We start from the raw sequence: 15243 nt of genomic DNA, 5'->3' as shown, positions 1-15243 counted from the left end.
ATTTTGAACTTATCCTGTCCTTTCAAGTGGTGTCAAGAAGGAAATGAGAGGGAAAGAAGCCACTGCACCCTGGGTAAAGTGACCCTTATTTGCTACATACCTGCATTGGTTGACTGATTTAACTGCGCCAAGGTTACAATTTGGGAGATTTCACTATAAAAACAACTAGCTAGCTACTAATCATTGTTATCAACCTGAGCTAGCTAGTTTGCTTGCTTGTTATTATGACCTCAACAAGCTATTATTGCTAGTTAACGAGCTAACGTTTGCCAGTCACTGGCCAAATTTCCATATATTAAAATCTAGCTAGCTGCACCAATTCAAGTAAACCTGACTTGCATACCCCAGGATACTATACCCAACAAAAATATAAAATGCAACAATTTCAAAGATTCTACTGAGTGAGTTACAATTCATAAGGAAATCAGTCATTTGACTGATTCGCATAGAGTTGATCAGGCTGTTGATTGTGGCCTGTGGAATGTTGTCCCACTCTCCAATGGCTGTATGGAGTTGATGGATAATGGCGGGAACTGGAACACACTGTCTAACACGTCGATCCAGAGCATCCCAAACGTACTCCATGTATGACATGTCTGGTGAGTATGCAGGCCATGGAAGAACTGCGACATTTTCAGATGTCAGGAATTGTATACAGATCTTGGGTCAGTGCACTTTCATGCTGAAGCATGAGGTGATGGCGGCGGATGAATGGCACAACAATGGGCCTCAGAATCTCATCACATATCTCTGCATTCAAATTGCCATCGATAAATTGCAATTGTGTTCAGTGTCCATAGCTTATGCCTGCCCATAACATAAACTCACCGCCCCATGGGGCACTTGGGGGTTATGGTTCACAACGTTAACTTCAACAAACCGCTTGCCCACACAAAACCATACGTGGCCTGCGGTTGAGAGGCCGTTGGATGTACTGCAAATTCTCTAAAACGACAGAGGTGGCTTATGGTAGAGAAAGGAATATTAAATTCTCTGGTAACAGCTCTGGTGGACATTCCCGCAGTCAGCATGCCAATTGTACGCTCCCTCAAAACTTGAGACATCTGTGGCATTGTGTTGTGACAAAACTGCACATTTTAGAGTGGCCTTTTATTGTCCCCAGCACAAGGTACACCTGTGTAATGATCATGCTGTATAATTCTTGATATGCCACACCTGTCAGCTGGATGGATTGTCTAGGAAAAGGAAAAATGCTCACTAATAGGGATATAAACACATTTGTAGACAATTTGAGAGAAATAAGTTTTTTGTGCATATGGAACATTTCTGGGATCTTTCATTTCAGCTCATGGAACCAACACTTTACATGTTGCGTTTATATTTTTGTTCAGCATAATTATATTAGAAAGTTCCTGAATACAAAATATTGTGTACAATTATAACGTTATCCGATAACCCAGCATACTAATTTGACAAAAGGTTAACTGAACCAGCTAGCTAGCAAACGAACTAACAGGCTAGCTAGCAATCTACTAAACTGAGTTGACAATCGTAGCTATATCGTCTCCTCTCTTGTCGAACTGACGGTAGTACACGTCACGCTACGCACTAACGTTAGCTAGCTGTCAAACAGGCTTCACATAGGCCTACCTGTAATTGTTGATACTCTTGGTCAATTTCTTCCCAATCAGTTTGACACCTTTGCAGGGACATTGTGACAGTTAGCGGCACGAGCTAGCTATTTCGCTTCCTCCGACTCCCTGTACAGAACCTCCAGATGGCTACAGTACAGCCGCAGACAGTTGTATTTTTTGGTAGCTACCACTGAGGCATAATAAGAATGGTAGCTACAGCTGTTCAAGATTATTTTTCCATGTCACGCTGCGCGCATGCGTCAGACCGCCCAAATATTCAAATGTCCATTCGTGACGTCACATTTCTAAAAGTGCAGAAATATTAATACTAGACAGGAACACCTACTACAATAACAGCTTCACATTACTGTTTGAGAAAAATGTTTTGGATAATGATTTGAAGAGCAGTATAATACATTTACAAGAACTAAAAAATGTTACTGACTCAGCGCAAACGCTGACAGGAAAATGTGTACGTCTATACAAGTTGGTTGCTATGGGGATAGAACGCTTGGTCACAGACATTTACATTACATTTACATTTAAGTCATTTAGCAGACGCTCTTATCCAGAGCGACTTACAAATTGGTGCATTCACCTTATGACATCCAGTGGAACAGTCACTTTACGATAGTGCATCTAAATCTTAAAAGGGGGGTGAGAAGGATTACTTATCCTATCCTAGTTTACATTGAGTGTATTTGTGTGTCCATTTTTTCAGGCCAAGATGATTACGATCGTTTGAGGCCACTCTCATACCAGAATGCCAACCTGGTGTTAGTTTGTTATGATGTGACCAACCCCACCAGTTTTGAAAATGTCTTAATCAAGGTAAGCTCATTGATCATGATTAATCTACGATATTACATTATCCAGTGACAGCCAATGACATTCATATTCTGCCCAACAACAGCCAACACTAAGTAAGCAGCTAACCACAGTGAATTTAAGGGCCTGCATGTTTTGCTAGGATCCCGGTACAGTGCATAATAGATCTAGTGAGTATTGTCGGTACAAATAAACAATCACAACATTAGTCACCACAGAGAGGTGGGAAAGCGATTGCGAGTTCACCACTTATGTGGTTAGACATCACATCTAGGCAGGAATTTGATGAATGATTGTTGGAGATTGACTTTGATGTGACTGTGTACATTCCTTTGACTTTGTTCGCTACTTGTGACTCAACCAGAGCACATGAACTTTGACCCCAGTGGCTTGGCCTGAAAAACAGACGGGAATGTGCTGGAAGCCTCCCTCAATGAGCAGGGAGATGTCAATAAAGAGCCATAAATGCATGCCATGTGATAAAGTCAAGGGGAATGCAGTCAGAGTGAGACTTTGTAAGCACAAACCATTACAGCAAGGGAGGGGTAAACACGCCTACTTGTAGAACCGATACCTGGGTAGACGTAGAGCCAAACCAAACAACCTGTCAATGTAGTATTTTTGTAGGCTATTTTATTAGTATCTGTTTCCTCTGTTTGGTCATTGATGAAACTTAGCGTTAATTGTTTATGGGTCCAGTCAATGAAAATATGAAAACAGTACACACACACAGTATGCAAACACCATGATCCCGAGTGTAATCCCAATGTGACAGTTTGAGATCCTTCCTAACTTGACCTCTTACCTCTACATTCACTATTGTGTTCTGCTGTCTCACACAGTGGTACCCGGAAGTGAACCACTTCTGTCGCGATGTTCCTGTCATTCTGATTGGCTGTAAGACTGACCTGAGGAAGGATAAGGAGCGTACCAGGAGGCTAAAAGCCATGGACCAGGCTCCCATCACTTACACACAGGTGAGGATCAACCTGTCCCCCTGATGACAGGGTTTATACACATAACTTGAGGTGTGGTGCTTTGACTTTAACCATTTCATTTGAATTATGGATAATGGCTTTCAAATGCTTGATCCTAGAAAACCTTCTCTGCTTTGCCCTGTTTACCAGTCTCCAATTCTGGTCCAGTACTCCCTGTCATCCAGTGACTGCTCATTGTTTGGTTCCACAGGGTGAGGAGACCAGGCGGCATATGAGTGCTGAGCTTTATCTAGAGTGTTCAGCCAAATACCGGGAGAACGTAGAGGACATTTTCAGAGATGCCACCAAAAAAGCCCTGGCATCAAGCCGCAGAGCAAGACAACGTACGAAGAAGAGGCATTGTGTCATCCTGTGACCTCGTTCTAGTGAAAGGACAGAGGCTTGAAGTCCATTGACACAACAGGGGACACTGTCCTCTGGTCTTACATGCCAAAGCTACACATTCTGCTGCTTGTCTATTATAAACAACTGCTTGCCACATCCTGGGTCATCCTAATTCAATTTCAAGAAGAGCCTGTTCTATCCCCAACCAATTCATGCCTTTGGGATCTGAACAATGATATTGAACACTGAACTAATATCTACTAAGATCTGCTAGGATAGAGATGGAATTCCTGCTAGTTCTATGGCACAAGCTCTATCCTGGGATTCTAGAGTGGTTTTGTTAATTACTAGCTACGTTAGACCAGGGTGTAAATTGGCATATAAAAGCAGATTGAGATTGTACTTCATATACCTTTTTCAAATATCCTTTTATCAATTACTGAATTTCTATTTTTACTTTTATAAAGAACTTATGCCTATTGCTGGCCTTTTGTGGTGTTTATTTTTTAACATCTCTCACGATCATTGAGTGGTTGATTTGTAAAACATTTTTTTGTAGCAGTTCCATTTCTAGGACGAGGCACTGACCTACTTAATGTACTGTGTTACCTTGAATAATTCTTCCTCACAGCTCTGGTCCACTGATCACTATCACCTGGCAAGATTTGTTTCAGGAAGTTGTCTGTTAATGGATACCTACCTACTCAGGGAAAATATCCGTTACATATGTTCATGTAAGCGGCTTACCCTTTCTGCAGTGGATGATAAGTACTAATCAGTGACCGTGCTTACTAAGCATGTTGATACACAGTGCACCATCTGAGTACAATGTGATGCTGCACCTTTTATATTGTCAGGGCAATGTACTGTGGTTGAAAGCTGTTAGAAATGAGCTCCTTTCAAAGCTGGAGTCTGGACAAATATTTATTGCAGGTCACTAAATTAAATGACAGTGCCCACTAGTGGTGGATGCTATAAAAAAGACAAGGCAGTGTTTCCTACTTAGATAACTGAATAATATGGACATGCTGATTGATATGTATGTTTAGGAAAGAAACACATCACATGATTTTTTAGTTGTAAAATTACATTACACAGAGCCATATATATCCATGTATGTAAATAAATGGCTCTGACATAAGTATATTCCCCCAAGAGGGAACAGCTACCATCAAGCGAAGCTGATTCAATATTAACATAGGTCATGTTGAAAATAAATCAGCCCAATCAATTAAATGACACAACTAAACATAATGAAAAGACATGACAAAATATTTTAATCAGATGTTTTATTTGTCTTACAGCCATGTATACAGTGTGAAAAAGCAGTAAGAGACAGCATAAATTAAATGATTTTGTCCAGTGTCTCTTGTTACAGGTGTACATTCAGGCACAAGTTAGTCTTAGGACAATCCATGACATGAACATTAAACCAAACTAACAATACATGAGGAAATAGGATCTGTTGTGTACTGCATTGTGGCAGATTTGACAGCTGACCATTAGACCAAAATGTGAAATTCAATAACATGCTTTAGCTTTTTCCTACAAGTGTAACAAAAAGTGGTTCCCTTCGAGAGTACAATAGATTTTTTTTTAATGAAAAGACTAAAAGTCCAAGACCTTACATTTTCCCCAATAACATAACACTTGATTCCAAATGGAACAAAAACATACATCACGCAATTGTGACAGGCTACAGTGAGAGATAAGGCATTTAGAAAGCCCTGTCACTAAGTAATACAAGTTTAGACTTTGTTCAAATGCACATCTAATAACAGTAAAAAATTAAATGCTGAAAATGGGTACAAAAACTCTTGAGAATTGTACATAGTTCAGAGTGGACGCGTTACTATACATACCATGTATGTCAGCCGAGTTAAATACACTTGATCACTCCAGCACATTCGTGCTCAAGACATTATTGCCAATCATTTGTGCACAGTACCAGTGCTCATAGCAGCAATTGTTTGTTGTGGACCTTAACAGCATATTGTGATCAAGGTGAACTCAAACAACCAGCATCGTCTTGCACAACCTGATTTGGACAAGTCTCTCAAATAATAATTAATTGAAAGAGTTATCATTTTGAACCAGATTACAGGATTTAAAAAAATATGGACTTTTGTCTCTATGCTGAATCCACTGTGTCTTAAATGTTACACCACCAGGCACTCAGCTAAGCAAGGTGCAGACCACTACAGAAGAGAAACCCTTGTATACTCAAACCTGGTCAGTATCTTTAGTATACGCATCATTTAAAAATGTGTAAATGTATGATCAGTTATGTCCTGGCTGGTACCTTGCTGAAATAAGAAGCAGGCTTTAGTTTATATAATATAGACATGTCACTATCCAGAAATAAGCAAATGGGTTAACTTTCAACAGCACACCGGGAGAAATATATAGGTCAATGCATCTTTACTGAAAAACATCAAAACGACAGACACTTGTAGTTACAAATAACAGTGAAAAAATGGCTGTGCCCTGGACGTATTCGAATATGCCATACCGATAACAGTTATGTGAAGTAGTGACATGACCACACATTACATATACTTTTATAGGTACTCACCTTTTCTCATGACCTAATGCAGGGTTTCTCAAACTCAGTCATGGGCCCCCTAGGTACACGTTTGTTTTTGTCCTAGCACTACACAGCTGACTCAAATACCCAACTAATCATCATCAAGCTTTGATTATTTGATTTAGTTGTGTAATTCTAGGGAAAACACTCAAATGTGCACCTGGAGGGGCCCAGGACCGAGTTTGGGAAACCCTGACCTAATGCTACTTGTCTTTGTTGAGTTGCATATAGTTTGAAGAGTGGCTCTCTGTACATGTAGTTCATGCTCCGACCTAAAAACATCAACACCATAATTAGTCTGTCCACTCACTAAATCTAAAAGGATCAAGCCTCAAATGGTCCAGGATCGCAGTGGTTCATCTGCCAGACGAAAGCTGCTCTGTGTTGTGATTGCATGTGTAGCAAGGACATTGACAGGTTATCGGAAACAAAAGCACACTCAGCCAAGATTATTGGTTAATGTTGCAGCTGTCATCACGGTCCGAGACACATTGGTCTCTCTGCTCTGTCTTTTCCTGGCACAAACCCTCTGCCGTCCATCTTTCCATCGGCTGTGCGTGTCAAAGTGCCCTTTTGCTTATTGGTTACTGGCCACTTGGAGTTCTGAGCTGTAGTCAGACTCTCTCACTCCTGCTTTTGCACCTTTTCTGGATTTTCCTGGATCTTTTGATGAACAACTTTTAATGTGGTGAGAAAATTCCCCAGGAATAGGACAAGAAATGTCAGTGCCAACATAAATACCTGAAAAGATACAAACAAAGGCACTAGGAATGACATGTATTCATGACATTTAGTATAATGACATCACAAGGTTAAACTTCCAGCGTCAGAGAGAAGTCTTGTAACGAGCATAGGTTACAAGAAAATTCTAGACGAGCTTGCACAAGACGGGCTGGAAGTAGAGACATGTTGTACTGTATTGTATTTGAAAACAATGGACTTAGAGATTGTAGGGTAGTATTTCTGTCCTTACCTGCCACTCTTTACAGTCTTCATGTCCTGCCAACCGAAACAGAGTCATAGCATTGTACAGCTGCCAGAACTGTGAAGGGGATTGGAGAGAGAGAGAGAAAAGCTCAGTCCAAGACCTGAAACCTTATTCAAGCACACGAGCATGGAAGCTTACCCTGGAGTGTGTACATGTAAATGTATAAACAGCAGAAATAACCATCTTATTCACTGGAATAAGGAACACAATTAAAGCCTTGCAGTCATGTTGGGCAGACTTTATTTACAACAGTAACAGATTTTGCAATAACCTCTTACTTTCAGTTGACCGTCTCCCCACCCCACTCTCATCCCAGTCTGTGTGAAACACACTGGCACACACCCAGACTAACCCGACCTCATCCCTGGATGACCAATTAATACAATTGTGTTTAAGTTCATCACTGTTGAGAAAAGATATTAAGCCTGATACGTCAATGTCTTGAGTTGAAAGTAGTAGAAAGGTGGAATAAATGTAAACAACCTCTGAACTGAACCCATATTGAGGAGCTGCGTGGTGGTCTGGTGTTTGACTTACATGGCCGAAAAAGAGAAATGGCAAGAGGAAGGTGAGCCCTCTCCATATCCATGACTGAAACCCCTCTGCAAAACAGACACGCATACATATACTAATGGTGGAAAATGTGGAAGGCACAAACTACAGAAAGTTTACATCCAGTTTAAAAAGCTTTGTCAAGGGTACAGGTTAATCATTAGACACACTATGGTAAGGATAATACAGTAAGCTATAGCAAAAACAGAGCTAAACATTCTGTATGTCAGAACCAATACTCTGTTCAAGGGGCAGCTGCAAACTGATTGTGAGATGTTATCCATCAGCTCTCTGTGGTCAGCCAGATAGAAATAAACTAGAGAAATGTATATCATAATTGCAATTTTGGCCAGTAGAAAGGAAAACTTGAGATTCAAAGAGTGTGATGTTCTGCAAGGTATTCCGACAACTGGGATTTCACTCAACATGGAAGAAAAACAACTTGCTTAATGGTAAAACCCCACCGTCGTCCCATTTTTGTAGTCATGGGGTTGCTTGTGGCCCACTTTATTGCAACAACTATTAACACACACAACTGTCTTGTAAATGGTTCAAAAGCCCACAGGGGGTTTCCCAAGTCATAACCAAAAAGCAAGCCTTAGAAGCTTTCCTAACTGAAAAGGAGCTCATCTTACCCACTGTGAGGTCCAACTGATTTCTCTCCCCCAAAGCTCGTAACCGGTATAAGCAGCCACTTTGGTAGTAATATTGAAGAAAATGCACAAAGCCTGAAAAACAAAAGGATGGATAAATATAATATGTATGAAACACCTTTACAACCAATAATGTTTGAGCAATGACATGCACTTACATTACAGTAATTTGGGCTGTATTGTGTTTTGATTTTTTTCCTCAACACAATAGTTACGTAACAAGACTATTAAACGCAACACAAAAATGTCAACTATTTTACTGAGTTACAGTTCATATCAGGAAATCAGTCAATTGAAATAAATTCAGCAGGTCCTAATCAATGGATTTCACATGACTGGGCAGGGGCCCACCCACTAGGGAGCCAAACCGACCCAATATGAAATAGTTTCTCTTCACAAAAGTTATTTATTACAGACAGAAATACTCCTCAGTTTTATCAGCTGTTTGGGTGACTGGTCTCAGACAATCCCACAGGTGAAGAAGCCGGATGTGGAGGTCCTGGGCTGACGGACGTGGTTACATATGGTCTGCGGTTGGAGGTACTGCTAAATTCTCTAAAATTACGTTTGGAGGTGGCTTATGGTAGAGAAAGGACTATCCAATTCTCTGGCAACAGCTCTGGTGGACATTCCTGCAGTCAGCATGCCAATTGTACACTCCCTCAAAACTTGAGACATCTGTGGCATTGTGTTGTGTGACAAAACTGCACATTTAGAGCGGCCTTTTATTGTCCCCAGCTCAAGGTGCACATGTGTAATGATCATGCTGTTTAATTCTTGATATGCCACACCTGTCAGATGGATGGATTATCTTGGCAAAGAAGAAATGATCCCTAATAGGGATGTAAACACATTTGTGGAAAATAAGCTTTTTGTGCACATGGAAGATTTCTAGGATATTTTATTTCAGCTCATGAAACATAGGCCCAACACTTTACATGTTGCATTTATATTTTTGTTCAGTATAAATAGAAAAAGTAGATGCTTACTCTGGTAAATGGAGAATGCAAGGAATTGACTTCTAAACATCTGATACATGGACCCCTCTGGCCTTTGAGAAGAAGCAAACAGAGGAACCAATCAATACAGGTGATGGGATAACGTTAATCAATCAAACTGCTTGTCAGAAAACCTTTGAAGGCAACTGCCAACAGATGTTTTGCTTTTGACCAACAGCAATTCAAAGAAAGTGTTCAAAGTTTAAAAAAAATAAAAATAAAACACTTACCAGGTAAGCTTTACACCTGATAGGAAGGTAGAGACATAATGATGGGAAACCCACCACCCTTTGATCCTGAAAGGACACATGGAGTGGAATTAGAATAAAGAAGCATAACTTGGTAGGCACACTGGTAAAGTATTTTGATCTCACAGAGTAAAAAAATTAATAAATAAATAAAAAAATCACATAAAAAGCTTAGTAGCTCACCGGGACCCATTGCTCATGAGGATGCTTTCCCTTATGGTCAAAGTGCAGTAGTACCAAACCAGCAAGAAGTTGAAGATTTCATCTGTGACACTGCAACAACAAAACAGACATTTACAACTACTTCGCTTTGATGAAACATTAAAAGATGCTGCAAGGAAACATCAAATGCATAACATAGCCAACTCACCGGTAATTGAGCAAAAAGAGACAGGTTATGGCCCCAAACATCAAGATTATTGTCATAAAAAGCTTGAACTTCTCATATTCATCTTTATAGGCAAATCTGCTCCAGAGAATAGAACAAACAGGGGGTCATAAGCAGAAACCATGGGGATGTGACTGAATACAGATATTTTGTTAAAGCACACTTACTTTGCCTGGTTGCTGAGAAGTGTTACATTCACATTGCCAAGCACCAAATTTAAGTACAATCTGAAAAGAGACAAACATTTTACAATATGCTTTGACACCCTCATATGGCAACATCTGTAACCAAAATATGTAATAATCAAGTCATCAAATACACTGACCCATTCTTCTTTGGCAAATAGGCTTCCATATCAAAGAAGAAGTTCTCTTTGTCTTTAATTTGCATTTGGATGTCTTTGATCAGTTCCGTTTCTTTCTCATCACTTGTTTTTGTGCACCTGTCGAAGAAAATTAAACCTTTAAACCCTCAGGTCCTACTTATGGGGACCTTTGGTACAAGAAAATAAGACAACCATTCTGTGTCAACTGACAGCACTAAGAGTAGGCTACTTACTTGCACAGACTGTGCCCGAGATCTTTTAGACCCTTCCGCTGTTTACTAATGGCACTGCTGCATGTTGCCTGGAGGTTGGTGAGCTCATCGAGCTTCTGCCTGTACACTTTGTGAGTTTCCTATAAATAAAATGGAAATAAATTACCGAAGGATGTTTCATCTGTACTCAAATATGTTGATAGCAGAGACTGTCAAATCGGCAATTATTTTATTTTGAACTTATCCTGTCCTTTCAAGTGGTGTCAAGAAGGAAATGAGAGGGAAAGAAGCCACTGCACCCTGGGTAAAGTGACCCTTATTTGCTACATACCTGCATTGGTTGACTGATTTAACTGCGCCAAGGTTACAATTTGGGAGATTTCACTATAAAAACAACTAGCTAGCTACTAATCATTGTTATCAACCTGAGCTAGCTAGTTTGCTTGCTTGTTATTATGACCTCAACAAGCTATTATTGCTAGTTAACGAGCTAACGTTTGCCAGTCACTGGCCAAATTTCCATATATTAAAATCTAGCTAGCTGCACCAATTCAAGTAAACCTGACTTGCATACCCCAGGATACTATACCCAACAAAAATATAAAATGCAACAATTTCAAAGATTCTACTGAGTGAGTTACAATTCATAAGGAAATCAGTCATTTGACTGATTCGCATAGAGTTGATCAGGCTGTTGATTGTGGCCTGTGGAATGTTGTCCCACTCTCCAATGGCTGTATGGAGTTGATGGATAATGGCGGGAACTGGAACACACTGTCTAACACGTCGATCCAGAGCATCCCAAACGTACTCCATGTATGACATGTCTGGTGAGTATGCAGGCCATGGAAGAACTGCGACATTTTCAGATGTCAGGAATTGTATACAGATCTTGGGTCAGTGCACTTTCATGCTGAAGCATGAGGTGATGGCGGCGGATGAATGGCACAACAATGGGCCTCAGAATCTCATCACATATCTCTGCATTCAAATTGCCATCGATAAATTGCAATTGTGTTCAGTGTCCATAGCTTATGCCTGCCCATAACATAAACTCACCGCCCCATGGGGCACTTGGGGTTATGGTTCACAACGTTAACTTCAACAAACCGCTTGCCCACACAAAACCATACGTGGCCTGCGGTTGAGAGGCCGGTTGGATGTACTGCAAATTCTCTAAAACGACAGAGGTGGCTTATGGTAGAGAAAGGAATATTAAATTCTCTGGTAACAGCTCTGGTGGACATTCCCGCAGTCCAGTCAGCATGCCAATTGTACGCTCCCTCAAAACTTGAGACATCTGTGGCATTGTGTTGTGACAAAACTGCACATTTTAGAGTGGCCTTTTATTGTCCCCAGCACAAGGTACACCTGTGTAATGATCATGCTGTATAATTCTTGATATGCCACACCTGTCAGCTGGATGGATTGTCTAGGAAAAGGAAAAATGCTCACTAATAGGGATATAAACACATTTGTAGACAATTTGAGAGAAATAAGTTTTTTGTGCATATGGAACATTTCTGGGATCTTTCATTTCAGCTCATGGAACCAACACTTTACATGTTGCGTTTATATTTTTGTTCAGCATAATTATATTAGAAAGTTCCTGAATACAAAATATTGTGTACAATTATAACGTTATCCGATAACCCAGCATACTAATTTGACAAAAGGTTAACTGAACCAGCTAGCTAGCAAACGAACTAACAGGCTAGCTAGCAATCTACTAAACTGAGTTGACAATCGTAGCTATATCGTCTCCTCTCTTGTCGAACTGACGGTAGTACACGTCACGCTACGCACTAACGTTAGCTAGCTGTCAAACAGGCTTCACATAGGCCTACCTGTAATTGTTGATACTCTTGGTCAATTTCTTCCCAATCAGTTTGACACCTTTGCAGGGACATTGTGACAGTTAGCGGCACGAGCTAGCTATTTCGCTTCCTCCGACTCCCTGTACAGAACCTCCAGATGGCTACAGTACAGCCGCAGACAGTTGTATTTTTTGGTAGCTACCACTGAGGCATAATAAGAATGGTAGCTACAGCTGTTCAAGATTATTTTTCCATGTCACGCTGCGCGCATGCGTCAGACCGCCCAAATATTCAAATGTCCATTCGTGACGTCACATTTCTAAAAGTGCAGAAATATTAATACTAGACAGGAACACCTACTACAATAACAGCTTCACATTACTGTTTGAGAAAAATGTTTTGGATAATGATTTGAAGAGCAGTATAATACATTTACAAGAACTAAAAAATGTTACTGACTCAGCGCAAACGCTGACAGGAAAATGTGTACGTCTATACAAGTTGGTTGCTATGGGGATAGAACGCTTGGTCACAGACATTTACATTACATTTACATTTAAGTCATTTAGCAGACGCTCTTATCCAGAGCGACTTACAAATTGGTGCATTCACCTTATGACATCCAGTGGAACAGTCACTTTACGATAGTGCATCTAAATCTTAAAAGGGGGGTGAGAAGGATTACTTATCCTATCCTAGTTTACATTGAGTGTATTTGTGTGTCCATTTTTTCAGGCCAAGATGATTACGATCGTTTGAGGCCACTCTCATACCAGAATGCCAACCTGGTGTTAGTTTGTTATGATGTGACCAACCCCACCAGTTTTGAAAATGTCTTAATCAAGGTAAGCTCATTGATCATGATTAATCTACGATATTACATTATCCAGTGACAGCCAATGACATTCATATTCTGCCCAACAACAGCCAACACTAAGTAAGCAGCTAACCACAGTGAATTTAAGGGCCTGCATGTTTTGCTAGGATCCCGGTACAGTGCATAATAGATCTAGTGAGTATTGTCGGTACAAATAAACAATCACAACATTAGTCACCACAGAGAGGTGGGAAAGCGATTGCGAGTTCACCACTTATGTGGTTAGACATCACATCTAGGCAGGAATTTGATGAATGATTGTTGGAGATTGACTTTGATGTGACTGTGTACATTCCTTTGACTTTGTTCGCTACTTGTGACTCAACCAGAGCACATGAACTTTGACCCCAGTGGCTTGGCCTGAAAAACAGACGGGAATGTGCTGGAAGCCTCCCTCAATGAGCAGGGAGATGTCAATAAAGAGCCATAAATGCATGCCATGTGATAAAGTCAAGGGGAATGCAGTCAGAGTGAGACTTTGTAAGCACAAACCATTACAGCAAGGGAGGGGGTAAACACGCCTACTTGTAGAACCGATACCTGGGTAGACGTAGAGCCAAACCAAACAACCTGTCAATGTAGTATTTTTGTAGGCTATTTTATTAGTATCTGTTTCCTCTGTTTGGTCATTGATGAAACTTAGCGTTAATTGTTTATGGGTCCAGTCAATGAAAATATGAAAACAGTACACACACACAGTATGCAAACACCATGATCCCGAGTGTAATCCCAATGTGACAGTTTGAGATCCTTCCTAACTTGACCTCTTACCTCTACATTCACTATTGTGTTCTGCTGTCTCACACAGTGGTACCCGGAAGTGAACCACTTCTGTCGCGATGTTCCTGTCATTCTGATTGGCTGTAAGACTGACCTGAGGAAGGATAAGGAGCGTACCAGGAGGCTAAAAGCCATGGACCAGGCTCCCATCACTTACACACAGGTGAGGATCAACCTGTCCCCCTGATGACAGGGTTTATACACATAACTTGAGGTGTGGTGCTTTGACTTTAACCATTTCATTTGAATTATGGATAATGGCTTTCAAATGCTTGATCCTAGAAAACCTTCTCTGCTTTGCCCTGTTTACCAGTCTCCAATTCTGGTCCAGTACTCCCTGTCATCCAGTGACTGCTCATTGTTTGGTTCCACAGGGTGAGGAGACCAGGCGGCATATGAGTGCTGAGCTTTATCTAGAGTGTTCAGCCAAATACCGGGAGAACGTAGAGGACATTTTCAGAGATGCCACCAAAAAGCCCTGGCATCAAGCCGCAGAGCAAGACAACGTACGAAGAAGAGGCATTGTGTCATCCTGTGACCTCGTTCTAGTGAAAGGACAGAGGCTTGAAGTCCATTGACACAACAGGGGACACTGTCCTCTGGTCTTACATGCCAAAGCTACACATTCTGCTGCTTGTCTATTATAAACAACTGCTTGCCACATCCTGGGTCATCCTAATTCAATTTCAAGAAGAGCCTGTTCTATCCCCAACCAATTCATGCCTTTGGGATCTGAACAATGATATTGAACACTGAACTAATATCTACTAAGATCTGCTAGGATAGAGATGGAATTCCTGCTAGTTCTATGGCACAAGCTCTATCCTGGGATTCTAGAGTGGTTTTGTTAATTACTAGCTACGTTAGACCAGGGTGTAAATTGGCATATAAAAGCAGATTGAGATTGTACTTCATATACCTTTTTCAAATATCCTTTTATCAATTACTGAATTTCTATTTTTACTTTTATAAAGAACTTATGCCTATTGCTGGCCTTTTGTGGTGTTTATTTTTTTAACATCTCTCACGATCATTGAGTGGTTGATTTGTAAAACATTTTTTTGTAGCAGTTC

At 40.6% G+C, this 15243-nt stretch overlaps 3 protein-coding genes and 1 pseudogene across 6 annotated transcripts in view; 2 read left to right on the top strand and 2 right to left on the bottom strand.

The window, feature by feature from the left end:
- The window catches only part of LOC127906327 (transmembrane protein 120B-like), a 17209-nt pseudogene extending 15440 nt beyond the window's left edge, over nucleotides 1-1769 (bottom strand).
- LOC127906329 (rho-related GTP-binding protein RhoF-like) overlaps nucleotides 1-15243 on the top strand; it is a 46820-nt gene that overhangs the window by 9808 nt on the left and 21769 nt on the right. Inside the window, exon 1 of one of the 2 annotated variants that reach the window (XM_052458053.1) lies at nucleotides 11966-12261. The exons of the other annotated variant lie outside the window; for it this stretch is intronic. Within the exon in view, the coding sequence (XP_052314013.1) occupies nucleotides 12120-12261 (142 nt within the window). The 5' untranslated portion in view covers nucleotides 11966-12119. Of the gene's footprint in view, nucleotides 1-11965; nucleotides 12262-15243 lie in introns of those variants that run through there. 2 annotated transcript variants of the gene reach the window in all.
- LOC127906332 (rho-related GTP-binding protein RhoF-like) lies at nucleotides 450-15156 on the top strand. 2 transcript variants are annotated; one of them, XM_052458059.1, is made up of 4 exons: nucleotides 450-599; nucleotides 2317-2426; nucleotides 14199-14333; nucleotides 14545-15156. In XM_052458059.1, exons 1-4 carry the CDS (start codon nucleotides 524-526, stop codon nucleotides 14746-14748), a joined length of 525 nt encoding a protein of 174 aa, XP_052314019.1. In that variant the 5' UTR covers nucleotides 450-523; the 3' UTR covers nucleotides 14749-15156. The 2 variants fall into 2 exon arrangements, with proteins under 2 accessions (XP_052314019.1, XP_052314020.1); XM_052458060.1 differs by lacking the exon at nucleotides 450-599 and adding an exon at nucleotides 1924-2067.
- On the bottom strand, nucleotides 5018-12787 carry LOC118391390 (transmembrane protein 120B). Of its 2 annotated transcripts, none has more exons than XM_035782739.2 (12): nucleotides 12544-12787; nucleotides 10718-10836; nucleotides 10485-10601; nucleotides 10327-10386; nucleotides 10142-10237; nucleotides 9955-10044; nucleotides 9754-9819; nucleotides 9515-9576; nucleotides 8508-8600; nucleotides 7804-7922; nucleotides 7306-7374; nucleotides 5018-7073 (listed from the first exon to the last, which is right to left on the bottom strand). In XM_035782739.2, exons 1-12 carry the CDS (start codon nucleotides 12604-12606, stop codon nucleotides 6957-6959), a joined length of 1071 nt encoding a protein of 356 aa, XP_035638632.2. In that variant the 5' UTR covers nucleotides 12607-12787; the 3' UTR covers nucleotides 5018-6956. The 2 variants fall into 2 exon arrangements, with proteins under 2 accessions (XP_035638632.2, XP_035638631.2); XM_035782738.2 differs by having other exon boundaries at nucleotides 7858-7922; nucleotides 12544-12786.

Source organism: Oncorhynchus keta, chromosome 12 (assembly GCF_023373465.1).
Source record: "Oncorhynchus keta strain PuntledgeMale-10-30-2019 chromosome 12, Oket_V2, whole genome shotgun sequence".
NCBI classification, from domain to species: Eukaryota; Metazoa; Chordata; class Actinopteri; order Salmoniformes; family Salmonidae; genus Oncorhynchus; species Oncorhynchus keta.
Note: the sequence above shows the minus strand (reverse complement) of the source record. Positions and strands in the feature narration are given on the sequence as shown.

Coding starts and splice junctions, on each gene's coding strand:
- LOC127906332 (XM_052458059.1), top strand. CDS start 524: ATGGCGGGAACTGGAACACACTGTCTAACACGTCGATCCAGAGCATCC. Junction 600..2,316: donor CTCCATGTATGACATGTCTG/GTGAGTATGCAG, acceptor CCATTTTTTCAG/GCCAAGATGATTACGATCGT. Junction 14,334..14,544: donor CTCCCATCACTTACACACAG/GTGAGGATCAAC, acceptor TTGGTTCCACAG/GGTGAGGAGACCAGGCGGCA.
- LOC118391390 (XM_035782739.2), bottom strand. CDS start 12,606: ATGTCCCTGCAAAGGTGTCAAACTGATTGGGAAGAAATTGACCAAGAG. Junction 9,820..9,954: donor CTCATGAGCAATGGGTCCCG/GTGAGCTACTAA, acceptor GTGTCCTTTCAG/GATCAAAGGGTGGTGGGTTT. Junction 9,577..9,753: donor TCAGGTGTAAAGCTTACCTG/GTAAGTGTTTTA, acceptor TTCTTCTCAAAG/GCCAGAGGGGTCCATGTATC.